This window comes from Enhydra lutris, unplaced genomic scaffold (assembly GCF_002288905.1).
Source record: "Enhydra lutris kenyoni isolate GAN:26980312 unplaced genomic scaffold, ASM228890v2 scaffoldscaffold70, whole genome shotgun sequence".
Classification (NCBI taxonomy): domain Eukaryota; kingdom Metazoa; phylum Chordata; class Mammalia; order Carnivora; family Mustelidae; genus Enhydra; species Enhydra lutris.
The window spans coordinates 2,584,796-2,611,707 of NW_019154154.1; the positions used below are offsets into that span (position 1 = coordinate 2,584,796).

At 38.7% G+C, this 26,912-nt stretch overlaps 1 protein-coding gene across 2 annotated transcripts in view; it reads left to right on the plus strand.

Annotated features, from left to right (window-relative positions):
• The first annotated feature begins 11,417 nt into the window (after positions 1-11,417).
• The window catches only part of LOC111159865 (chromosome unknown C9orf72 homolog), a 26,850-nt gene continuing 11,355 nt past the window's right edge, over positions 11,418-26,912 (plus strand). The window contains exons 1-7 of one of the 2 annotated variants that reach the window (XM_022522514.1): positions 11,418-11,439; positions 13,363-13,551; positions 16,562-17,049; positions 18,625-18,684; positions 22,483-22,578; positions 23,335-23,399; positions 25,503-25,575. In XM_022522514.1, the coding sequence (XP_022378222.1) occupies positions 16,606-17,049; positions 18,625-18,684; positions 22,483-22,578; positions 23,335-23,399; positions 25,503-25,575 (738 nt within the window). In that variant the 5' untranslated portion in view covers positions 11,418-11,439; positions 13,363-13,551; positions 16,562-16,605. Of the gene's footprint in view, positions 11,440-11,595; positions 11,824-13,362; positions 13,552-16,561; positions 17,050-18,624; positions 18,685-22,482; positions 22,579-23,334; positions 23,400-25,502; positions 25,576-26,912 lie in introns of those variants that run through there. The other variant, XM_022522515.1, reaches the window with a different exon arrangement.

The following is a 26,912-nucleotide window of genomic DNA, read 5'->3' on the forward strand; positions in this document are numbered from 1 at the left end:
TTTGACAGAGAGAGAGCACAAGTAGGCAAAGAGGCAGGCAGAGAGAGAGGAGGAAGCAGGCTCCCCGCCAAGCAGAGAGCCCGATGCGGGACTCAATCCCAGGACCTCGAGATCATGACCTGAGCTGAAGGCAGAGGTTTCACCCACTGAGCCATCCAAGCGCCCGAGATCTTCAGTTTTTAATGAAGTCTTCATAGTCAAGCAATCTTATCTAAAAGTCAGCAGAAAGCCAAAAAGATATGTGACAAGCTTAAATGCCTTTGCTTTTTACTCTTCTGCATTAGGAAAGTAATTCTTACAAGCAACTACAGTGGCAGTCTGTATATAGTCATTCTTAGTTTTATAATTGAACTACATGAATGCAATGGCATTGGTAAGCAGAAGCAAGGAGGACTGTGGTTTTGCATGTGTCTAACAAATACATCATTTTCTTATCAGGTGTCCTTATTCCCCTTATATATACCTCAGACAATGAAATTCACTATCTTCTAAAAATATAAAGACTTTTGACTTTATAACCTTATACCTGGATCAAAACTCTACTCCACCGCTCTTTAGTAATGGCCCTGAGCAAACTGCCTCACTTCTCTGAGGCTGTCTCTCACAGGTCTAATGAGGTCAATAAGACCCACCTGACTTGGACTGACCAGATGGGAGGTAACACAGTGCCAGGCATACCATAGTTATGACCAAGATATAACAGAACTCTTTAAACCATTTCATGAAGATTAAATAAAGGTTAAGGATAAACTCAAAGAACCTGTTGATTTGTTTTTTGTTATTTTTGTGTTTGTTCATTGGTTTGTTCCTATTGTTGCTGATGTGATCAGCTGTTTCTCTGGATTAACCAAATCAATCCACTGGTTTGGCTATTAACATGGTCACGGCCACTTACAATCAATCCATATTTACAGTATAGGGATAGAAAAATTTTCCCTTCTTCCCTCTAAGTTCTTTGGCTGATCTAATAATTAAACTGACATAAGACAAATTAACAGGACAAAGACAAATTTAATTTTGTATGTATAGGAGTCACAAAGACATGGACTCATGGGCAAATCGGGCAGTGGAGGTTTATATGCCTTCCTGAGCTGAGAAAGACAGGGGCCTGGGACTTCAAAAGGGAGAAGGGTAATTCACAGAACCATAAGAAGAGCAGATGTTTGGTAATTAGATGTTTGCCCTGCCATACAGATAGGTTATTCAGATAAAAATCTATCTCTGGTAATAGCTCTCTTTCTGGGTCAGCCCCCCCATCTAAATTATTTTAGCTAGCTGAGGGAGAGGTTAAAGTTCTTCTGAAGTCTTCCGGCTCTTGGATGACTTCAGCTCAAGATAATCCATATGGCACAGTGGCATATTTTGGGGTGGCAAAACCGGCTCCCCTTCAAAGAGTAACAACTGGGTCACTTTCTAGGGAAAAAAAGATGGAAGTTGGACCCCAATTCACACTATACACCAGGATAAACTCTACATGGATCAAACATTTAAAACAAAACATAAGGGGCTCAGTGGGTTAAGCCTCTGCTTTCGGCTCAGGTCGTGGTCTTGGGGTCCTGAGATCGAACCCCGGCATCAGGCTCTCTGCTTAGCGGGGAGCCTGTTTCCCCCACCTCTTCCTGCCTCTCTGCCTACTTGTGATCTCTCTCTCTGTCAAATAAATAAATAAATCTTAAAAAAATAAAACAAAACATGAAAACTGTAAGAGATATGGAAAATTTTTTAAAACCTTAGAGTAGGGAACACCTTTCCAACTATGACTCACAATTTAGGTGTCATAAAACGAACATGGGGTGCCTGGGTGGCTCAGTGGGTTAAAGCCTCCGCCTTCAGCTCAGGTCATGATCTCAGGGTTCTGGGATGGAGCCCCACATTGGGCTCTCTGCACAGCAGGGAGCCTATTTCCCCCTCTCTCTCTGCCTGCCTCTCTGCCTACTTGTGATTTCATTCTATCAAATAAATAAATAAAATCTTTAAAAAAAATCAACCAATACAGCTTCACAAAAATAAAACAAAAAAAAAAAAAAAAAAAAAAAAAAACCTGTGACAGAATCAAAAATCAAATAAAATACTGGGAAATTAATCATAACTCATTCTGTAGACAAAGGACTAATCTGTACGGGATGCAATAAGTAGTTAGAAATGTAAAAAAAAAAAAACAAAAAACAAACAAACAAAAAAAAAGCAGACCAAAAATCCAATAGTAAAAAAATGGGCAAAATATAAAACAGGGGGAAAAAGGAAATACAAATGATCTTGAAACATATGATAAGATTCCAATTGTGACCACAATAAAAGCAATGCAACAATATACCACACTAAGTTACAATATTTCACCTATCACATCTTCAAACATCCAAGTTTGATTAAACATAAGGTTGGCAAATTTGTGGACTCTTCATTCACTACGAGGGTGAGTGAAATAATATAACACCTACAGAGGGAAATTTGGGAATATATTTTAAAACTGTAATTGGATTTATCCTAGCAATCCTACTTCTGGGAATTTGTCTTAAGGATATACCTGTGCACTCAGAAAATCACGTATGTTATCCATTACAAAATAGTTTGTAATAGCATCAACCTGGAAGCAATCCACATGTCCATCTAAGGGTGACTGGTTATATAACTACAGTTCAGCCACAGAATGGAATGTTTGGCAGCTCTTACAAATGAACGAGGAAGACCTCTACACACTGATACAGAAGGAAAACAGATGATTGAATGAAAAAAGTACAAAACTGGCCACAGAGTATGAGAATTTTATCTAAGAAAGGTGATATGGATACATACTTATATTTTCTTACATTTTCATAAAGACATACCAAAGAGACACAAAAACATCATCTCAGGAAGCTTTTCTCTTTGACAGCTTTCAGATATTTTCTCTGCATGGGTTGGCCAGAATCAAGAGAGGAATTGTAAGTTTCCGTTCCAGTCCTACACTTACAAAGGGGTTTCACTTTGTAAATTCTCTTCCCGCTGCAGCAATTAAAAGAAGGAACAAAAACTTGAAGGAGTCATTTTTCACCTCTCAGGACTGTACTGTCCATCTATTACCCGAATGGCCACTTTGGCAAAGTTTAGCTTGCCCCTGAATGCTTCCAGGAGGGGAACTCTCTACCACTGTTATCCTGATGCCATTCTTTCAGGAAGTTCTTATGTTGAGATGGAAAATCTATCTTCAACCCATTGGTTCTACTGCTAGCCTTGGAACCCTGCAGACAAGACTAACTCATCCCACATAAGTTAATTAAACTAGTCACTCCAGGAGAATCACCCTCCTTACATTAGTCTGGAGTCAGGGTATGGGGGTGGGGTGGAGTGGGGAAGGGAAGTAAATAATGTGTTGTTGTTGTTGTTGTTGCTGTTTGATTTTAAACAAGCCCTGATAGGGTTTGCAAAATAGGAATATTACAACATACTACATTGAAAATACAATCTAGTCATCTTGTTGACCAAATTCACTTCCGAAGTGCATCTTAAATGCAAAATAAGTAGAATAATTGTCTTTTAACATGCACTCTGAAGTATTTCAGTAGCTCCCATTCTTGTAGGTCCAAGGTGCTCAGAGGAACAATTCAGAATTGATAATTGAGAGACAGGCCTACTTCTCTCCCACCAGAGTTACGGCCACAGAGAAATGAGGTCTTTGAACACATTGCTGGAGAATAAGACTTATTTTGAATTAAGTGCTGTCACCTAAGTTAGTAATACCCCAAGCAAGTTTTATGGCTCTCTGAAGAAAGAATTAGCCTACTCATTTGGGAATTGAGTGGTGTTTGGAATGCAGAAAGTGACAATGAGGTTGGAAATGGATTGGCTTTGGGGCTTGTTCTGCTGTATAAATAATAATGAACCTTTTCCAACAGGAAGTAATGTGAAATGGAAAAAAAAAAACCTGTCCCTAGTGTATAAAATTACCTCATGAACCAATTTGCATTTCTCTACTCCAAGCATATTTTCTGGGAGTTCTACTTAGAGAGAGAAAGCTGCTGAATGATAATTAGTTTTAACAAGCACTTGGCAGACTGAGCTGGACAGTACACAAGCTGCCCTAGAGCAAGTATGAATTTGAACTCGACTTTCTAGCCTGTCTTTTTCCCACCATGACAATATGTAGGCATGAAAATGATCGGGATTTCAACTTCACCTTGGTTTTTTTTTTCTCTTCATTTGGATTTTTCTTTCTTTTAATTCAACTTCAATACACAAGCAGTTTGTAAACACAGTTAAGAAATGTGGGAGATAATTGGATCTTGGTGTAGCAACACCAGAAGGGTATTAGGTATTTGCTATTCATCAAAGGGACCACCCGTTTTTCTTTTCTTTTTTCCCCGTGTTCGGAAAAGAAATGTACACATCTCCTGGCTTATAATGCACAGTTCATTAGTGGGGAAAGTGCTTTAGAATGAGATCTTTATGTCATTTCCCATGCAGTATTTTCATTCTTTCTTAAAGCACGATTTGGTAAAAGCAAGTGAGAGTCTTGACATGTGATCAGCAATGTTCCAGCACTATTTCTCTTTTATATCCCTGCACATGGAATACGGGCAAGCAAATAATGAATCATTTCTGAAGAGGAAAATAAATTTTGAGAGAACTAATACTATGATTTGATAGTAATAACTTACCTCTCATCCATCCATCTGGTTTATTGTTCTATACTAAATTATTTATGCATGTCTATAGCTTTAAAATTTATATGAAAAAGTGCAAAATCTTAATTACGGAAAAAAAAAAGACATTCTGTAAGTTCCCAGGCAAGCTACTAAAAAGATGAATATCTCTCTACGCATTTTCATATGAAAAACAATGACATGATAATCCATTCCTCCTTATATTTTTGAAAACAGACTTACAACCTGTGACTCAGTCGCATGTTCTCACAAAGAACTAATTAACCTTCATGATTAACAACTCATCAAATTCCATTACTTCTATAAAGGCAATACTTTTTTATCTTTCATAATCAAATTTAAGCTCATAATTAATGCCATGAGTAAAACTGCAGGTTAAAAATAATGTGTCTGAATTTCTTATCCTCTTCCTTTGGAAATATATGAAATGTTTACTCTATCTAGAAATCTTGATGCTTAAGTGGCCTGTTATTTTTGTCACCTACAAATACAATAATATTCAAATTAAGCTTTCCCTTGTCAGAATCTCTCTTGATCATGTGTCACATTTGGAGCTTAGCAAATTTCTGCAAAGTCAAATCTATGTACCAGCTAAAAGAATTTTCTTAATTTATTCTTGATTCTGATGGGAACCTTCTTAAATTAAATTGCACTCAACATTTACTGAGAATCTAACATATGCAAGGTGCTATGCCTAGAGGTAAGGGGCACACAGGTGAGTAAAATGAGGCCCTTGGGAAGCTTTTAACCTAGGGAGGACAGAAACTATATTTACATTATGTTGATAAAGGGCAAAGAGTTCTCACCTGGTTGCTAGCATACAATGGTGTTAGTTACAGATCTGCCCCAAACTAAAAGTATGACCTTGAGAAAACTTCTTGTTCTTGCCCTCTCAATCTCTTCTTCATCTATAAACTAGGGATTAGGATTATATTTATTCAACAAACACCAACTGAGCATCTACCATGTCATAATAGTGGCTAACCCTAATGAGCAATTACCCTGGGGCAGGTACCAGGGTAAACATTTTATGTGCATTATCATTTAATCCTCAAAGCAATCCCATTTTCAAGAGGAGGAATGTGAACCTCAAAGATGTTAGGTTAACTTGCCCAAGGATACAAGGTAGCTGAGCCAGGATTCAGATCTAAGGTTAGCTGGACTCCAAAACTGACGCCATTGTTGTTGCTACCACCTCTAATAGTTTCAAATTTATTTACAGTTATGTTTTTTTATTTTAATCCCAGTACAGTTAATATACAGTGTTAGGGTAGTTTCAGGTGTATAGTATAGTGATTCAACAATTCTATACATTACTCAGTGCTCATCATATGTGTATAATACTCAGTGCTCATCATGATATGTGTATAAATAGATTCTAATTTCAATATTATATGATAATTTACATTGTAAAATGTAAATATAGAGAGTTTGATTTTTATCTTAATAGCAGATTAATGGCAGATTAATAGCACACTGATTCCAACCAGGGAAATTCAAGGAGACTTCCTGGAGGAGGCAGCATGTGGCTGCAGTTAATAAGATCTCCTCACACACAACTGGAGGGGTAAGGGCACTCCAGGCTTTGAGAACTAGGTGAGTGGTCACAAAGCAGTAAACACTCATAGATCTGCAAGAAATTAGTGGAAAGGGCAGTAAGAATGAGGCCTTGAAAATTCAGCTCAAGCCAGATTGTGGAAAGCCTTTAGTTATGCTAAGGACCCTGCACACCCTGGGAAAGAGGCAGCTACTGGAAGTTGTACATGAAAGTGAAATGATTAGTACCTTTTTGAGTTTCTTTGTTTTGTTGTTTTTAATTATTTACAACCAGTGAAAACAGTTAGCAAGGCTGCCAAACACAAGATGAACACAGAAAACTAGTGATACTAAACAATAGCAACAAATAATTTAAAATGTCATTTTCAGAAGAAACAATTATTAATAGCAACACAATTAGAATATAACTTGAAAATAATCTCAAAAAATACGTGAAGTGTCTTTTCCACGACAATTATAAAATCTAAGAGGTGCCTGGGTTGCTCAGTTGGTTAAGTGTCTGCCTTTGGCTTAGGTCATGATCCAGGATCTTGGGATCAAGCCCCACATGGGCTCTTTGCTCAACCCGGATCCTGTTTCTTCCCTGACCGCTGTTCCCCTGCTTATGCGTGCTCCCTCCCTCTCTCTCTTTGTCTGAAATAAATAAATAAAATCATAAAACCTAATTTAAAAATACATGAGAAGTTGTAAGTGGAGAAATATGCCATCCTTATAAATGGAAAGACAATAAATTGGCCTGTAAGTTCAATGCAACTCCAATGAAAATGTCACAAAGCTTATCTTTGGTAGAGGCCAGTCGGTCCTTACAGTCACATGGAAAAGAAAGGGTCAGGTTTGTCAAGATAATTTTGAAGAAGAAAAAGGATAGATGTCAAAACCCCACAGATGTTGGATTAAGAGGTACAAATTTTCACCTATAAAACAAATAAGTCACAAAGATGAAAAGTATAGCACTGGGAATATAGTCCATAATACTGTGATAACTGTGTGGCAACAGATGGTGACTACACTTATTGTAGTCAGTAAGAGTACTATACAGAATGTCGAATCACTATATTGTACACCTAAAACTAATTTAACATTGTACGTCAACTCTATTTCAATTAAAAAACAAACAAACAGATGTCAAACATTTTCAAACTAGGTGACCTGAGACGGCCCCAAGGACACTTACGGTTTTCTATTTCTTTTTTGGGCTAAAGAAATAGTGTGGAGAACGGGATGGGAAAGATGATACTGATGACAAAAAGACACAAGTTCCTCATCCACTTTAAATCAAAGTGACCCTGAATCTCAGACGCAGGGATTCTGACTCATGAAGTCAAAAGCTATTTTCAAAAGAAGCTCTTGCAAGACTGGGGCCTGGCTGAAGGAAAACAATTCTAAGTTTTCAATCAACCAGCTGGCATGCACTAATCATCTGATAAGTGCCTAAAAAAAAAAAGGAGTTAGATGATAAAATTGTAAGCACACCACCCTGGGTAGAGGCAGAAGTCACACACGAAGTAACTGAAGAACTAACTTTTAAAAGCAACATATTATTGGGGCGCCTGGGTGGTTCAGTGGGTTAAGCCTCTGCCTTCGGCTCAGGTCATGATCCCAGGGTCCTGAGATCGAGCCCCACATCGGGCTCTCTGCCCAGCAGGGAGCCTGCTTCTCCCTCTCTGCCTGCCTCTCTGCCTGCCTCTCTGCCTACTTCTGCCTACTTGTGATTTCTCTCTCTGTCAAATAAATAAATAAATCTTTAAAATAAATAAATAAATAAATAATAAATAAAAGCAACATATTATTAAGTGTAGTCAAGTACAAACCAGAAATAAACAAGAAAATGCTAAGAGCTGTTTGCGGGGCAGGGTTTGAGACCTGGCAAGTATGTGGCTATAGAAGGAGTCACTGTGTTTGAATGCGGCCACTCTTCTGCCACAGGTCCACTGTCACTCTCGCATTTTAGTAGGACAGCACCAGAACTATCATTCTGCGCTACCCATTGCATCTAAATTCCATCAAATTATGACAAACTTACCAAGATGTGTCTTCAAAATCTGTCTTCTATTCTTCTATAGGAAATTAGCTAATGATCTTGTCTAAGATTTAAGAAACTGGTGCACCTGTCTTCCTACTTGGTCTCTTACTTGTTGTGCATCTTATGATGTTGCAGTTGGCTAGGAATTTCTTCTCCCTGGGGACCCTTTATTCTGGGCCTTAGATCATTCATAACTATTGCTTGTGAGGTCCTGAGCACCCACATGGAGGAAGAAACAGGTTAATACCTGGTGGAGGATGTGCTTCCTCTCATTGAGAAGCTTGTTGTTTATAGAATGGTGAGTCCCAGAAGGACCTGAAAATATCCATGAGATCCTAATGTTCCCTCACAGGAGTGTTACCTACATTATGCATCATTAGAACAGACATGGACCCACTAGAGCTTTCTAAACCATTTATATCACACTGGCTCATAGAACTAACTTAATATATCCAGTGACCAAGATTCCAACTGCAAGCACCTCAGTTGAGTGTTGGCTCATGCATATTCCAACCAAGAGGTAATGTACCATAAAATGCATATTGACAAGTCTCTAATGATTAAGGCAACCACAAAAAATCTCATTACTTAAAAGAAATTAAACTCACTGTGGTTTATATAGCAATATTCCTCATCCATGTCCAACCGACATCAGATAGTTCGCATGCCAGTCACAGTTAAATTTAATTTGCTATAATCCTGGTAAATGGGAGGTAATCAACAAGTCCTCAGCTCCAGCTCCGGAGCAGCACAGAAGACATTTCTGAAATACATTAATAAAGAGTGGAAGGGGAGAAGGCTTCCTGACAATAACTAACATTTGTTATGTACCAATAATGCTTCCTGGGTTCTGGTATTCTATTTATTAGAATTAAAATATGTACACAGTTTAAGAGATCTGTCTGATGTTTGTTATTTCTTTTGTTTTCCTTGCACAGTTACAAAAATTGAGATTAAAGCCATCATTTCTTGAATGTGCTATTCTAAGTCCTTAGTTTACTGCAGGCCAGCCTCACAACAAACCCATGAGAAATTATTCTGCTTGCCACTTTGTAGCTAAGGAAACTGAGGCAAAAGAAGTCACATGCTGTCCAAAGTCTCACAACTAATCAAAGGCAAAGATTCCAGAGCCCAACCTCTTACTTATTCACTGCTCCCCTAGTTGTAGACACTTTTCATATGATTGTTCATTAATATGTGGATAGGTGGATAGCTCAAAAATTGCTAAAGAAAGTCTTGGGATTCTGGTTGGAAATGGAGGACTAGGACTCTTGCTTGAAGAAATATTTCAATAGTAAAATTTCTATCTTCACTAGATGCAAGTTACTATTTTCACTAGATGGCCTATTTGGGCTGACTCACAGAGTCTGGAGGAGATAAGGGTTAAATCCCTCCCAAGCCATCCTTTGGGGCTGCTAATATGGATCATATTACTATGTATTTAGTAATATGAACCAAATTTTTAGAACCAAATTTTTTCTTTGGTTCCCTGAAGAAGGGGTATCTGTCCTATTTCACACCTCAACTGTAAAATGTTATACATGTAAGTACTATGGATCACATTACTAAGCCATAATTACTTTTGCCCTATTTTTTTGTTTTTTGCTCTGATTCACTGAAAAACATACAAGCTACTGCTTGTGCACAATGCCTAAATAATTGGTTACACGTGTGGGGAAACATTCACATCCACTAGCCACAAAACATCACATGTGGAGACCCACTTTAATTATCTACCTTATTCCTCATGGTCACACAGAATTTAGAAAACACAGTTGTTCTGAAGTTGATATTGCACAAAACCGAAAACCTGTTGGAGACTAAGGATATTATTCTGTATATAGGCAAATTTTTGACATACAAAAAACTGTTTTTGGCACTTTACTCCTTCCCCAAGCACTTAACCCAAATCTCAGTTTTACTCTAAACTGGGTTTGTTAGTATTATCTCCTATAGGTGTTACCTGAGAAGAGCTGTCATTAACTTAGCAGCAGCCGCATGTCCTCAGGTCTCAATGGGCTTTGAAACTGCACATAACTGGAGAACGGTATCTGTACCCTAGATAGGCTGGGAGAATTGAACACAATTCTTGCCCTAGACTAAGGAGCACAGTACCAGACGTACAACAGGAACTGGATACATGGTAGTTATTTGGTGCTATAAGAGTATATGGCACGGACTGGGTAAGGTGTCTAATTCTGCAGAGGGCCGAGGTTTGAGGGAGTCATTTGTGTATTTATTCTTCCTTTTTTTCCTCAGTGAGTGATAAAGATGTGCTGTATGATTTTTAATGTGAAAAATGTTAAGTGCCATTCATCTGTAGCGTGAATATATACCCTTGCAGACCGAAGGCTAAAAAGCCCCAACTCGTTCACACTGCGCAACTAACACGACGTTTAAAAGTGTGAAAATCAAGATTACGAAAATGTTTACAACGTAAAGACGACAGACTTGCGGTGACTACGTATTGTGGAAAAAGGAAATTACCTAACCAGATTTGGGGTGGAGTCACAGCTCACTGAATTGTGTCATAAGGAAAAAATAAATCCATTCATTCAATACACACTTGTTGAGCGCCCGCTGCCTGCCAAGCACAAACAAAACCATTCGCAACTACTAACTGGGCTTTCTCGGAGCGTGCAGCCCTCGCCACTAAAAACAGCACTACCTCGGCTAACGCCTTACACAACATTTTCAAGAATCACGTCATGGAACAAAGGGACGGAGCAAGTTTGGCCCGCCCCCTTCCACAGGCCTCGCGCGCTCACGTAATGGCAAATCGAAAACTCCAACACTAAGCTACGGTGTCTCACGAGGAAACGAAAACTAAGCAGCAACTTCTTCCGCCCACGTAAAAGATGGCGCTTGACGCGTCAACCATCCCTGCTGCCCGGTTGCTTCCCTTCGGGGGCGGGGTCCAGAGAGAGCAGGAGGCGTGTGCTTAGGAGGTGTGCGCTTTTGTTTTCCTCACCTTTTCTCCCCTCCCTTGCTGTCGTAGTATTCATTGAAGGTGATGGGCGAAAGATTGGGTAAAATGTACCCTGAAGAAGAGTACCAAGCGTGAAACAACCTAGACGTGAAGCGGGTTCGGGGTCGGGACGCGCGCTAGGGGCCGGGGCCGGGACCGGGGGCGGGGCGAGGGGTGGGGCGGGGCGGTGGCTGGGCTGCGGTTGCGGTCCCTGCGCCTGCGGCGTGTGAGTCGCAGGCGGTGGCGACTAGGTGAGTGAGAAGCCGGCGGGCAGGCGACTGCTTGGGGTCGGGGTACAGGGACCGTGCGAGGTCCGCGGCGGTGGCAGCAGCTCTCCCCAGGGCTCGGCTTGTGCTCCCAGACCGAAATCCGGCATCGGTTTTCCAGCTGGTGACTAGTAGTTGTCTCCATCCGGGCCCCCGGCTTCCCGGCGGCGGCGGCGGCGGCGGCGGCGGCACGGAGACCAGGGGCTGGGGACTGGGCCTCTGGTCCTCATTCCGCCCTCGGTCCACGAGCCGGCCGCTTCCCGGGGACTCGGTGTGAGACCCAGACCGACCCGTCGGACCACCTGCGCCGCGGGTTCAAGGGAGAGCGCCTCGAGCACTGAGAAGCCTGTCTCTGCGGAAGGCCAGAGGGTGGGTGGGGCGCGGTGAACCCCAAGCCCGGGTGTGAGCGGAGATAAAGCCGGGTGGAATGGCACGGGGAGGTGGGAGGAGATACCACATGGCTACACGATTTGAAAGCAGGTTTCTAAAGATTGCCCATTCTCTGTGAATTTGAGGAGCAGTTCTAGATGGGTTGTACTCCCACTGTGTGGGTCCTGACTTGATTGCTTCACGGCAGTGAGGTTACGCATAAAGGAAGTGACCATTATGACTTGAGCATCACTGGACTGATAGTATCTGCTGCAGAAAGAAGTGCACTGATTACACGTCTGACATGCCCACACGGCATTTGAATCACCCCCTGCCCCGCCAGACGACAGTGTTCAGGAGACAGATGGAGGTCATGCACTTGCCCAAGAGAGATGACCCTTTCAGAAACAATGGAGATTGCTAGGCCTTGGAAAAGTAACGGTGCCTGTGGCCAGTGGATAAGTTCCGATAGACTGTTCCATCCCTCACCTGTGATGAAAAGCGAGGGGACACAAAACGTCTGGCTGTACATTTAATTTGTAATTTTCATTTGAAAAATACTGTTTGATACCATCTTTAACAGACTTTAGAAAACTTTTAACATATTGGGAACCTTACAGAAGCGAGAATATATGGAAGATTAATAATATGGAGTCAGAATACTTGAAATATGATGGTGTTATGTGACACAGATTACCTTTGGCCAGAACCTCAGCCAAACCCTGCCACTCTGGGAAAGCCCTGAATTAGTTGGAAATCGTCTCATGACTGACTACTCTTTATACATCTAAAACAAAAATGAGAGAAGTTCTGGGCCACATTGCTTATTGGGCACAAAGCCAATACTAACCTGCTCCAGGAAAGTTACATAGGTGTTAAAAAGATTTTTTTTCCTCTCTCTCTTTATAAAGTTGATAAAATAGTCTATTTATTTGGCTTCGTGAGGAGTCCAAAATTTGCTTTCGGAGAAAAAGCAAAAAACAAAAAACAATGAGGACTCCTAGCTTTCAAGCCTGCCCTTGGGCTCTGTTAATTAAGTAGTTCTAAGGAGTAGTGTGTGTTAGCCTGCCTATTATGTGAGAAACTTGGATCAGTGAGAGACTAACAGTGATAGAAATTTCATCTGCGAATTTTGATAAAAACTTAGAAAATGTTGCAAACAGTCTGGTGTTAACAGTTCACTGTCATTAAAGTTGGCCTGGGCAACGTCTGTTTTTGGAAAATGGGCTGGCTTAGGACCCTGCTGCTTTTAGGGCTGGGAGAAAATAAACAGAAAGCATGGTTACAAGAATTGTGAGCCCTATGATGTCTGAATTCTGATTTACAACAGCAGTAGACCAGTCAACTTTCTAAATGCCAGTGGGAGAAGAGATGCTAGTTTTTAGCAAAGGTTTAAGAAAAAGCAAAGCTTTGAACCTTATACTCTGCTAACAGTTTTAACAGATAGTAATTAATATAATCTTTAATGTCTGCAAATGTTGGATTATTTTCAGAAAGTATATTGGGTACATCCTCATGAACCCTATTCTTTGTTTACAGGAGTGGAAAGCCACCGTGTCACCCAATTTGGATCCTGGCTTCCCTCAAAAGACTCTTATGGCTAATGTTTGATAACCTGGAGTAGCCAACTACTGTAGATATATAGATAAGACTATTGGTTTTGACCTGAATTTTTTCAGTCATATTTATGTATATGGATTTTCCTCACCAAAGATGATGAGTTTAAGTGTTAGTAAAATTATTTTTACAGCTCTCCTAATTATACTTCTCTGTAACATTTCATTTCTCAAAATTATTAATTTTGGAAGAATTTTAACCTAAGCAATTCAACATGATGCTTGTCTTTTGTTTTCTTTCTAATGATAATAGCAATGAATATAAATGTAATTAATGGTCTGTAATAGTTTAATTTTCACAGTTTAAAATTTTCCCATAATCCAACCAGATTTTCCCATAATCCAAACCAGATTTTTCGGTTTGGTTTTAGGAAATGCTTTTATTTCCAGCATAATGATGAAATGTTTGAGTTAAAATATTGTTCTTATGATTATTCACCTTTTTTATCCAAAAAGGAAGAACAAAAGGAAAATGTTACAATATAATTGTGTGGCTGTGTGTTAACTCATCTCCTTGCCCCCAGTTTGTTATTAATGATGACAATGGCATCATTACAGTTTGAATTCAAATTACATTCCTGTTTTCTATCTTGTAAACTGTTCAAGTTTTATTCAGAACAGTGGATAATTAAATAAGCTAGAGAGTTTATGTCCAGGATAGTACTTTTAAGACTATTATGTTGATATAACACATTAAAAAGTAAATATTCCCTAAATGAATTCTTGAACTAGAAAATACATACGTTAAGTCATTTCAACTTTACGTTAAGTCATTTCAACACGTGCATACTATAAAGTGTTTTGCCAAGTTCTGTATACCTATTCTTGACATGCATGATAAAAATGCTCATCTGATACTCTAAAAATAGAAGCCACTGCTTTTCAGCAATCTCTGAACTCTCTTGACAAGATGTAGATAAAATTCGTTAAGTAAATGAATTGTAGTTATAGAGCAAATGTTGCCTCCCAAAGCAATCCCATAGGCAAAGATAGGTATATCATAATTCACCTATAAATTGCTACCCTTTATCATTACAATGAATAGATTCCCCAATTTTAGACTTGCTTTAATGTAGTTGTTATGGTTCTTTTCACTTTAGGCCTTTCAATACATGTATTCAATTTTTTAAAACATTTTATTTTTAAGTAATCTCTATACCCAGTGGGGGGCTCAAACCCACAACCCCAGGATCCAGTAACATGCTTCACTGACTGAGCCAGCCAGGCTCCCCTCAATTTTAATATTAGGCAAGAATGATACATTTTACACTAATATCACAAAGAGTATATAGCTTTAGAATGTTAAGATTTCAGTGGGTTAAAATTTATAGGAGACCTTGATTCTTGCTTGACTCTGTGACCTTAGGCAGTTAGCTTTTCTCTCCGTGTCTATTTTCTTAGCAGAGTGGAAGGCTTTTACCAATATCCATTCAGTCACTTTGTTCTTTCCATGTTCTAAATAACTGAAGCTTTTTAGTTTAGCCATTTAGTATAGAACTCTTTGTAATGAACTTTGTACTGCTGCACTGCTTTCTTAAATTTAAGAAGCAAATTAAACATATTTATCTTCATCTTGATGTTTCAGTGTTATTTCGGACACCAGTCTTGGGCTTTAGTGTCCTGAAACCCAGAGAGCTTGTTGAGAATAACAGTACTGTTACCTCATTTTTTATTATGGCTCCAGCTTGTTGCGTCCTTGCAATTTTTTGTCTTTTTTTCTTCCTGTCTTTTTTTTTTTTTTTTAAGATTTTTATTTATTTGACAGATCACAAGTAGGCAGAGAGGCAGGCAGAGAGAGAGAGGAGGAGGCAGGCTCCCTGCTGAGCAGAGAGCCCGATGTGAGGCTAGATCCCAGGACCCCGGGATCATGACCTGAGCCGAAGGCAGAGGCTTTAACCCACTGAGCCACCCAGGCGCCCTTCTTCCTGTCTTTCTTTCTCTCTTCTTTTACTTTTTTCTTTTCCTTTACTTTTTCTCCCCCCGACCACCACCTTTTAACAGCTTTAAGGTGTTCCTACTGTCAGGTGTCTTTACTAGTTTCCTAGGATTGCTATAACAAAGGACCACAAACTGAGTGATATAAAACAACAAAAATTTGTTCTCTCACAGTTTTGAAAACTAGAAGTCCAAAATAAGGTATCCGTAGGGACATGGTTCTCTGAAAGCTATAAGGAAGACTCTTCCTTATCTCTTAACTCACAGTAGTTATCAGCAGTGTTTGGCTTTCCTTTCTAGTCCTATCACTCTAATTCCTATCTCTGTCTTTACATAGCCCTGTTTCCTCTTGGTCCATGTGTCTCTAAATCTTTCATAAGGACACCAGTCCTTGAACTAGGATCCACCCTTATCCAGTATGACCAAATCTTAATTTGAATATACCTATTTTCAAATAAGGTCACATTCATAAATACAAAGGGTTAGAACTTGAGCATATATTTAGTGGGGGGAGGGGACATAGTTCAACCCACCACAGGTGTGGTGGTCTCTAGCTGAGTTCTCCCTTTCCCAATTTGCTCTCTTTGTTGCTGTGGTTTAGGAACCAAATATCCAATCATTATATTGCACATACATTGGATATTTGGGGACAGTGAGGGTCTATTCTATGAGCTTTAGTATATGATATTTCATATTAATGTTCAAAGACCCTTTTTTGGATCATTATTACTTTGGATTTCCAAATATATTCCCTGAATATAGGTGACAAGTTACTATGTATCATAAGATTATCATTGTATTAACAAGTATTTAGTGTGCACCTGCCATGGTAGTCAAATGTCTATTCTAGTAGGGAACGTGTTTCCAAATCTTTTTTTTTTTTTTTTTTAGTTTTTTTTATTTATCTGACACAGAAAGCAGTCACAAGTAAGCAGAGTGCAGGCAGAGAAAGTGGGGGGAAGCTGGCTCCCCGCTGAGCAGAGAGCCTGATGGGGGGCTCAATCCCAGGACCCTGAGATCATGACCTGGGCGCAAGGCAGAGGCCTAACCCACTGAGCCACCCAGGCACCTCTCCAAATCCTTTTTGACTGAAGAAAAGAGCCACATAGGCCCAAGTCTTTTGAATTTCTGATGTATGACTTTACAATTGCTGAACCTAATCATTGGTTTTGTATGTTATTGTTTAGATATCCCTGGAGCATTTGGATAATACGGTAAATGGGATGCAGTGATGTCGAATCTCTGTCCACCACCATCTCCAGCTGTTGCCAAGACAGAGATTGCTCTAAGTGGTGAATCACCTTTATTAGCAGCTACTTTTGCTTACTGGGACAATATTCTTGGTCCTAGAGTTAGACACATTTGGGCTCCAAAGACAGAACAGCTACTTCTCAGCGATGGAGAAATAACTTTTCTTGCCAACCACACCTTAAATGGAGAAATCCTCCGAAATGCAGAGAGTGGGGCTATAGATGTGAAGTTTTTTGTCTTGTCTGAAAAAGGAGTAATTATTGTTTCATTAATCTTTGATGGAAACTGGAATGGAGATAGGAGCACGTACGGTCTATCAATTATACTTCCACAAACAGAACTCAGCTTCTACCTCCCACTTCACAGAGTGTGTGTTGATAGATTAACACACATTATCAGGAAAGGAAGGATATGGATGCACAAGGTGAGTGGTTTTTGAGCTTATTAATCATGCTAACCTAGCCATTGAAAATTTATCTTCTGATGCATTTATATCTAATTTTTAGAAATTACATGCGCTTAACTTCATACAGTAGCTCTTACTTGGATCTGCCCTATTAGATAGTTCTAGTAGTCTGATGTCAGTGATCTTCTTAATAACCCTTGAAGGTAGGAGATGATAGTTCTATGGTACAAGTAAAGGCTAAAGCTTAGAGAACTTGAGAACATTGTAGTAAACTTTATAGAGTCTAGGTTTGTCTTGGAAACGTTTAACTATAAAACCTTTTCTCTTTTTGCATTGCATGACCCTGTTTTTCACTTGATACTGTGTGTAGGTACAAGCAGTTCAAAACAAGTGTTTCATAAGCAGTTGGCCATGTAGCCTTTGGTCTCTTTAACTTCTTTGCCAAGTTCTGAAAATTGTAAAATGAGGCGGTTGCACGAAGTAGTTTCTAGGAGATGTTCCTTTTGATTTTGTAGGTCAAGCCAGAGGAAATTACTCTCCTCCCCTAAATGCTATAGTTTAATATTTAGTGATATTTATATTTTCATGTACTTTTGGCAGACATGAAGAACAAATTTAACTCTCCTTTCTGCTTTACAGTTTTGTTTTTTTTAAAAGATTTTATTTATTTATTTGACAGACAAAGATCACAAGTAGGCAGAGAGGCAGGCAGAGAGAGAGAGAGAGAGAGAGAGAGGGAAGCAGGCTCCCTGCTGAGCAGAGAGCCCGATGCGGGACTCGATCCCGGGACCCTGAGATCATGACCTGAGCCGAAGGCAGCGGCTTAACCCACTGAGCCACCCAGGCGCCCTGCTTTACAGTTTTGATACTAGTATCAAACTAGTACAGTTTTGATACTAGTTAAATAGCTATTAGTTGTGTAAGGCTTTTATTCCTTGTAAGGAGGAGTAGTATCTTTGAGAAGAAGAGTGTTTTACTATGTTTGCATTCTTTTTTTTTTTTTTTTAAGATTTTATTTATTTATTTGACAGACGAAGATCGCAAGTAGGCAGAGAGGCAGGTAAGGGGTTGGGGTGGGGGGAGCAGGCTCCCTGCTGAGCAGAGAGTCCAGTGCCCTATGCAGGGCTTGATCCCAGGACCCTGAGATCATGACTTGAGCCAAAGGCAGAGGCTTAACCCACTGAGCCACCCAGGCACCCTGTTTTTTTATTTTAAATGTTTATGAAAATCATTTTAAATCAGGAAGGCCCAGATACATATAACTTGATCTTCCTTAATTTGAAAAGTACAAACCATTAGTTTCCTTTGTGAAACCATGCACACATGTTACATTGACTGTTTTCTGATAAGTTATCTTTTTTTACCTGCAGAGAAAAGGGTGTTTTTATTTTATTTTGTATTGTTTATAAGAAAATAGATTTGTTGGATTAATATCCTGCCCTCTCCCTTTTTTTTTCTGCCCTAATGTGGAAAATATTTTTCCCATGAACTGAATTACACAATAACATGTCTGCCACTTAACTACATTGTGAAAAGTAAACAAATATCACAATGTTTTGTTTTGTTAATTTTAATGAATTTTCTCTTGCTCAGGAAAGGCAAGAAAATGTGCAGAAGATAGTCTTAGAAGGCACGGAAAGAATGGAAGATCAGGTAAGGTACAGACTGCGTACTATCAAATACCACCAAACTCACGTCATGCATCTATATAACAGTGAGGGCTAATTTTCTTACTGCCTTGAAGCTGTACCAATCCTATTTTGATAGAGTCAGTATGAAAATGAACAGAACCTTTATGGAAATATATGGAATAAACTGGATGAAAATTTTCATATCTTAGACATAGTTAAATAAGTGAATAAGCAATTTTTTAAAAGATTTTATTTATTTATTTATTTATTTATTTATTTGTCAGAGAGAGAGAGAGAGAGAGAGCAAGCACACAAGCAGGCAGAGAGGCAGGCAGAGGCAGAGAGAGAAGCAGGCTCCCTGCCGAACAAGGAGCCCGATGCAGGACTCCATCCCAGGACCCTGGGATCATGACCTGAGCTGAAGGCAGCAGCTTAGCCCACTGAGCCACCCAGGCATCCTGAATAATAGCAATTTTGCTACCTTTTTTTTTTTTCTGTTTGCCCAGAATATGTTTTAAATAACTGGTTCATAGTAAAAATTTTAAGTTTTATATGAGATTTTTTTTTTTAAGGTATTGCTTCTTAAACATTTCCATAGACGTAGTTATAATAGGAGGGAAGTGAGTATACTCCTCTAAGATAGCTGGGGAAACAGACAGTTCTAAGCATGATATTTACTTGAAGTCTCATGCTGGATTTTTAAAACTCATGATTTATATTTTAGTTATTTTTTATATATTTAATGTTGCAGTTTACCAGTGATATTCCTCACCTTTCTGATCAGCCTTCTGGTTATGTGAAGTCTCTAGGGAAACATGCCATGTTTTCCCATGGCTTTATATCTACTTAGGGCACGGGCACCAGCATCTGAGATGCATGATTGCATGAATGTGGTTTCCCTTGTGGAAATTAAATACGAACCATTTCACTGCAGGGGAGAGATGTCCTGAAGGGGAATCTCCAGTGGAGAAAGAGTTCTTTGCCTTAACTCCCATTGCCTCTGGCCACCCTCAGTATTTCTTGTGTTGAACTCTAGTCAACACAAGACTGGGTTGTCTTTACTCTGGTTCTCCTATAGCATGCCTAAGACAAAATAGTACTTTAAACAGTAACTGTTCTAAAAATTTGTGAATATACAGAACTTAAACCAGGAAAATACAAAACCCTATAAAATGACTTCCTTTACAAAATTGTTATTATATCTGTATTTTTGTAAATAACTTTCCAAGCCAGAGGAGGTAATCCTGGGGAAAGGTCTGACACTTACCAGAAAAGGTTTCCCTTTACCCAGAGATGCCTGGCCTTGTTGGTTGATGAGCACAGTGCCAAGTACTGGGGGCACTTTTACCAACTAATTATGGATTAGTTAGTAGAATTACCTAATGATAAAGAAATTTAAGACCCAATAAAATTCTGTTTTTCCTGGGACTTTTTTTTTTTTTTTTTTTTCAAACCAGAGCTGTACTTAAAAAATTTACCACTCTTAAGTTTTATTTCTGTTTTAAGGGCTCTTCTTGAAAATGTCATCATCTTCCTTCTGTATATTTAGACAAACTGGAGGGTTTTTTTTGTTTTTTGTTTTTTTTAAAGATTTTTTTATTTATTCATTTGACAGACAGAGATCACAAGTAGCTAGAGAGACAGGCAGAGAGAGAGGAGGAAGCAGGCTCCCCGCCGAGCAGAGAGCCCGATGCGGGGCTCGATCCCAGGACCCTGGGATCATGACCTGAGCCGAAGCCAGAGGCTTTAACCCACTGAGCCACCCAGGCGCCCCCAAACTGGAGGTTTTTAAAGGGGAAACATTCTTCTGCTAAGAAGTTCAAGTTAGAGAAGTCACAGGAGGAAAAGAAACCTGGATTTTCTTTTGAGTTTCTTCTGTGTTCAGGCTTGTAGTCGTTCTTTTGTTAAGCTTTGATGAGGATATGCATTCAGTTACAATAAATATCTGAGATACAGTTTATGGCACTACATATATGCCTAAACCAGGGGAAGATATTTTCCTACAGTTATCCTTTCTGCAAAGAAGCTGCCTGATAATTGAATCCTTGCAAATTTCATATCATGTGCATGATTTTATTTTGGATAATTGAATCCTTGCAAATCTCATATCATGTGCATGATTTTATTTTGAACAAGTAAATACTATTTGGGGATGACATATTAGTCTGGAATCAGTCACTGACTTCATTCAGTGCAAGTTTTGGATGCTTGTAGCTATCATCTGATAAAATCACTTTATAAGGAAATCACTTTATAGCTAGTCTTTATTGTTGAATTGCATGTGTTGATTATAATTGTGAGCAAGCATTTAAAAAATTCTTTTAAAGAGCAGAAACAGTGAGTGGTTATGTTTGGAGGTTACTACAGGATGAATTTTTTTAAAATAACAAAACCTTCTATATGATGCAAGGAGGCTTATGACTTGGCATAAAATTTCCACAGACAGCATCACATTTAAATTCCAAGTTTCTGAAAAACTAGTCACTAAAAAATGACTCTAGGAATGACTGAGATTTAAAGACACATGTGAAAAGTTTGAACAAAATAGTTTTGTGAGAGATGAGTGAGGAAAAAAACTATTATTAGATTATTCTTAATAAGTGATTTTAAAAACATGTTTAGCTAAAAATTAACAGATATGTGACAAGTTTGTCATCTCTTTCTCTAAGAGTTTACATATTCAGGATAGTTCAAAAATTTGGGGGCAGGGTGATGGTAATGACTAAATGAGAGATCACCCATCTTTGAGACACTCTGTATCTGTGATGTTCTATATTGAGGTTTCAGTTTCATCCTAGACACTACAAATTTCAAAATTGTATTTTTGATGTATGTTTTATTGATGGTTATGATATATGTGATTTTGATTTGCACCTGGGTACTAACGCTTATTGTGAATATATTGACTCAAGCTTTACTATTGAGTTATTTGCTGACTACTAAGATTTTTTATGGTTGGTTTTCCTTTTTTTTAAATATAAAATGCATCAATAAGAATTTTTTATATCTCAAATAATTATCAAAGCAAATCCTTTCTAAATTTGGCATGGTAATTTAATTATTGCTGGATTGGTAAGTGATAAGCCAATGATTCCACTCTGACTAAAGAAAATCATTCCTGGAAGAGTGAAAGTTAGTTTTAAATAGTTTGTACATCCTTTAGAAACGTTTTGAAGTAGTAGACTTATTTGGGGCTGTGTTTTAACAAGTTATCAGGTATTTCTATCAAAGGATGTTGTTCTTTGTTTTCAGCTCTTACTCTTTTATTGCGCCATTTATCCTAGACAGGTTTTTCCCCACTATCCAAAAATAGAGCGTTCCTATAAAAACATGTTATACACTGAAATGGCCATAAAGAAGTGGTTACCATTAATATATATGGAGAAGTTTTTGAGTGTTCCCAGACCCAAAAAATAACCCCCTTAGGCATCTCTGATACCTTAGAACACATCCTACTAATGGATGCACAAAAAAATCAAGCTAATGCACAGATGCTTACAGACACGGTCCAAAGTCAAGGAAGCTTGATGCTGAGATGCTGAGTGGAGTTCCCGGGGCAGGAGCTCAGCCAGGCCGCCCTTGGACTCAGGCTCTGCGCCACCTTCTGTAATGGGTTCTTCAAAACAAATGCTCGACACTGTTTTAGCTTTTCACCTTTTTTTGGTAAAAGCAGAAATCCTCTTCAGACTTCTTTTGGTTACTGAAAACAGGTACTAATGTAGGTCTTTCCTGAAAGCGAAGTGGTGTAACTTGAGCTTTCAGAAAGCCAGGGACACCTTCGTTGTGTAGTTTTCTTCACTTCATTTGCTTTTTTGTACAGGGTCAGAGTATTATTCCAATGCTTACTGGTGAAGTAATTCCTGTAATGGAACTGCTTTCATCTATGAAATCACACAGTGTTCCTGAAGAAATAGATGTAAGTTCTTTCTTATATTATTAAATAGGAATAATGGTACCTCTTATCACTTCTCTTGAGTTATATTACTGTTAGGTATATTCGTAGTATTCTAATTTTAGTAGTATGCATTTTTTGTCGTATATACTGTTCATATGAAGTATCAGCCACTTTAGCAAACACACATAAAACCCTGAGTTTTATAGTCAAACAGAGGCTTTTTTGGTCAGTGATAGTTGTGGCAGAATTACATTTATTTAGTTTTATTTCACTACTTTTCTATTTCTTAGAAGTGAGAGAATTCCAGACCTTATAAAAGCAATCAGTATTTAGTGCAGTACTTTTTGTAACAAAGCAGTATTCCATTCAGTGGTGGTTAGCACAAGTTTATTGACATTCACTAATCTAGTTTTCTTAATCATTTGTTGGCATTTTGAATCACACACTCTGTGTGTGTAGAGAAATCTTTAGGAAAATCATTCTTGTTTCTTTCTGACTTTGTCATTAAGATTAGTCTCCTGATTCTGACAGCCCAGAAGAGGAAGTTGTTCTTGTCAAAATTATTGCTTAACCTGCCTGACCGGTTTTCACATTTGTTCTTCTGAAAGTTTATAGAGTGCACAGAGGTTGTTTTATTGGGATTCTTGATGCTTTAGAAATGAGGGCAATGTGTCATATTAAACCCAGACTTCAGAAAACTTGTGTATTTAAGAGTATTATTTCAATGCTGTAGTATAGCCAGAATAACTTTGTTGTTGTTGTTTTTGTGTGTTTTAGATAGCTGACACAGTTCTCAATGATGATGATATTGGTGACAGCTGTCATGAAGGCTTTCTTCTCAAGTAAGGATTTTGTTTCTTTTTGTAAGAGATGGATAAAGCAGATAGAAATCTTAGGCTCACCTATGACATGATTTGGAAGGATGAAAACAATAAAAGACTAGCTACCCAAATTATTCTAGGAACAATATTGCATATTTAAACTATTACTTAGCTTTGTGTTATTTTTTCATTTATTACATGTCTGTGATACATTTGATGTTACTCTTTTATCGTTTAAGGAAGCTGAGTTTCCACAGTGTCCCAGCAAGAAATCTTGGTCTCTTGTTTGGTTCTGGTTTCTTACTTTACTTCTCATTAAAGCTGAAACTAAAACTGAAGGGAGTTCTTTGACCCACTTTCAGCGTCGAGGGGGTTCCCTACAAACAATGCTCTAGATACAAAGTCGGTGTTCTACAATTTAATACAGTTCTGACACTCTCTGCCTGGAGATAGTGTCAGATTCCATAGATTAAGGGTTCAGTCCCACAAGACTGTGTCTCCTCTACCCCCATGACACCAGTCGACTGACTGGCAACAGATTGAACGTCCCAGCCATCCCCTCCTTGGACTTCAGACACCAGAAACAAGTCCAGGTTATTACCTGGACTTCTTACCAATTGGCTATAAATCAGGTTCCTACAGCCCCCTCCTTGGGTTCCATTCATTTGCTAGAGCAGCTCACAGGACTCAAACATTTCATTTACTTGATTATTATAAATGATAGAATCTAAGATGCAGATGAACATCCAGATGGAAGAGATGCCTAGGACAAGGTCTGGGACAAGAGTAAAGTACTTCCGTACTCTCTCCAGGCATACCACTCTCCCCAGATCCCCTTGTTCACTAACCCAGAAGCTCTCCAAACTCTTTCCTTTTAGGTTTTCATGGAGGCTTCATTTCATAGGCCTGATTGATTAAATCATTGGCCATTGGAGATAACCTCCAGCCCCTTCTCCCTTCCCAGAAGTTAAGGGGAGAGACTGAAAGTTCTAACCCTTGTCACATGGTTGGCTCCACCAGCAATCAGTCCCCATCCTTATGTGCTTTCCCAAAGTTGCCTCATTAACATAAAAAAAGGCATCTCTCTCATTTCCTACACTTGGGAAATTCCAAGGGTTTTGGGAACTGTGGGTGAAGGCCATATATATATTTCTTAAAATCACAATATCACAGAACCCTTACATATTAAATTTCGTTTGTATGGAATTAAGTTATTTAGGCCTAGGAAAGAAAATTATTTGTATTTTTACTGATCCTTCTCTCTTTCAGCAGATTTTAGTACTTTAGAGTGTGGGCCCTGAAACCAGACTCCCTGGGTTATTGCTCTGTGAACCTGGGCAAGCTACCTGAAGTCTCTGTGCCCCCATTTCCTCATGTGTAAAATAGGAATAATAATAGTACCTACTTCATATGATTTGTTGTAAGAATTGAGTGAGATAAATCATATTAAGCATAAAAACAGCGCCTGTAACATATAAGTACATAATAGCTGACATTTTCTATTTCTCTCTCTTTGAAGGAAAATGTAGTAACAATAATAACAGCCCAAATTTATCAGGTGCCTCTGAGTCAGTCTCTATACTAAGTGCTCTCTCTGCATGTATAATCTCATCTTCTACCTTAGTGTTTCTTTACAATTAAAGAATATTATGAAATTTTATTTTTTTCAATGAGAAGAGAAAGAATAAAGTATTTGCTTCTTATGTCCATAATGTTTTTCTCAGAGAATCTCAGAGACGTGAGTGTTTTTAACCTAGAAGCCTTACATAGCTTGACTCAGAAGCACTTCAGTGCTGATTCTGCTGGCTGTCAGCCATTCATATAATTACTTTTAATCCCATTTGATTTTAAATAAATCACTTAACCTCTCTACACCTCAGTTTCTTTCACTATAAAATGGTAATATTTTACTAACTGGGTTTTAAGTTCAAATGGGAGAATCTCTGTGAAAGGCCTGAGGAAAATGTGAAGTACTATAGGAAATAAGAGATGGCATTTTTCTTGTAGCTTGGCATTCATCAAGCTAGTCTGTTGTTTGAAGTTCACTTGCCCTTTTTGTTTGTTTGTTTTAGTTTGTGACTTTTTTATTGCCAGTGTTTTTCATCTTTTTCCTTCTCCTTGCAGTGCCATCAGCTCACACTTGCAAACCTGTGGCTGTTCTGTCGTCGTAGGTAGCAGTGCAGAAAAAGTAAATAAGGTGATTTATTTTATAATCTGACCAATAATCTGACTTCTTAATGCTGCTAACATATCATGGATTGTAATTTAAAATTTAGCTTGCAGTCAAGACAATCAAATAGTATAAGGAGGTAATACAGTCTGGCCAAATTACTGTGTGACCACCCTATGACAAAAATAAGTTGAACTGCTTAAATAGGAAATAATTTATCCATTTCATTTTGATAATTCATAAATATTATACAGTTCTCAGTATTGTATAGTTTTAAGAATTTCTTAAAATAAGGTATTTTTAGAAAATATTTGTCTTCTGTTTTCTGATGTCACTTTTAATAAATAGGATAATAACCATGTACCTTTTTTTTTTAAGATCTGTTTATTCATTTGGGAGCACCTGAGTGGCTCAGTTGGTTAAGCAACTGCCTTGGGCTCAGGTCGTGATCCTGCAGTCCCAGGATTGAGTCTTGCATCAGACTCCCTGCTCAGCAGAGAGTCTGCTTCCCCCTCGAACCCTCCCCCTTCTCATGCTCCCTCTCTCATTCTTTCTCTCTCAAATAAATAAATAAATAAATTTTTAAAAAGGGGATTTTATTTATTCATTTGAGAGAGAGAGCCAGCACAAGCAGGGGGAGGGCCAGAGGGAGAGGGAAGCAGAATCTTTCCAAGCATTAGGCAGAAACTAAGGGATTTTGTACTTTTCTTCACTGATTGTTAATTAGAAAAAGATAAGTTGTACATATCTATCAATTTAAGCAAACCTGATTTTTCTTTTTTATGTTTTACACAGGAATTATCTTAGGAATGATTATGTCCTTGACAAATTCATTCGTATTTTTTTCCTTTAATAAGCTGCCCTGTATGCTTGCCTGATCCTTAATTTACCAAAATTACATTTTTCATACATCCATTTATGAGAGGTTAGTGTACCTCTTACTTTATTGGTCTAGCAATTTATTATTATATTTGTTACCCCAAGAAGGTAGGTTTCTATCTGTGTCACCCAGAGCCTTTGGATTTCACAGAAGGACTTCCCAGTAGCTTTTTGAAAGAAGGTGGCTCTGTGGTTGGGGCTCTCTGTTTTTATTTTTTTATTTTTTAACTTTTTTAAGATTTTATTTTTTTGAGACAGCCTGAGAGAGAGACTGAGCACGCAAGGAAGGTCAGAGGGAGAAGCAGACTCCCCGCTGGGCAGGGAGCCCGATGTGGGGCTCCATCGCAGGACCCTGGGATCATGACCTGAGCCAGCAGACACTTAAAAAGGCAGACGTTTAAGAAGGCAGAAGCTGGGCGCCTGGGTAGCTCAATGGGTTAAAGCCTCTGCCTTTGGCTCAGGTCGTGATCCTGGGGTCCTGGGAT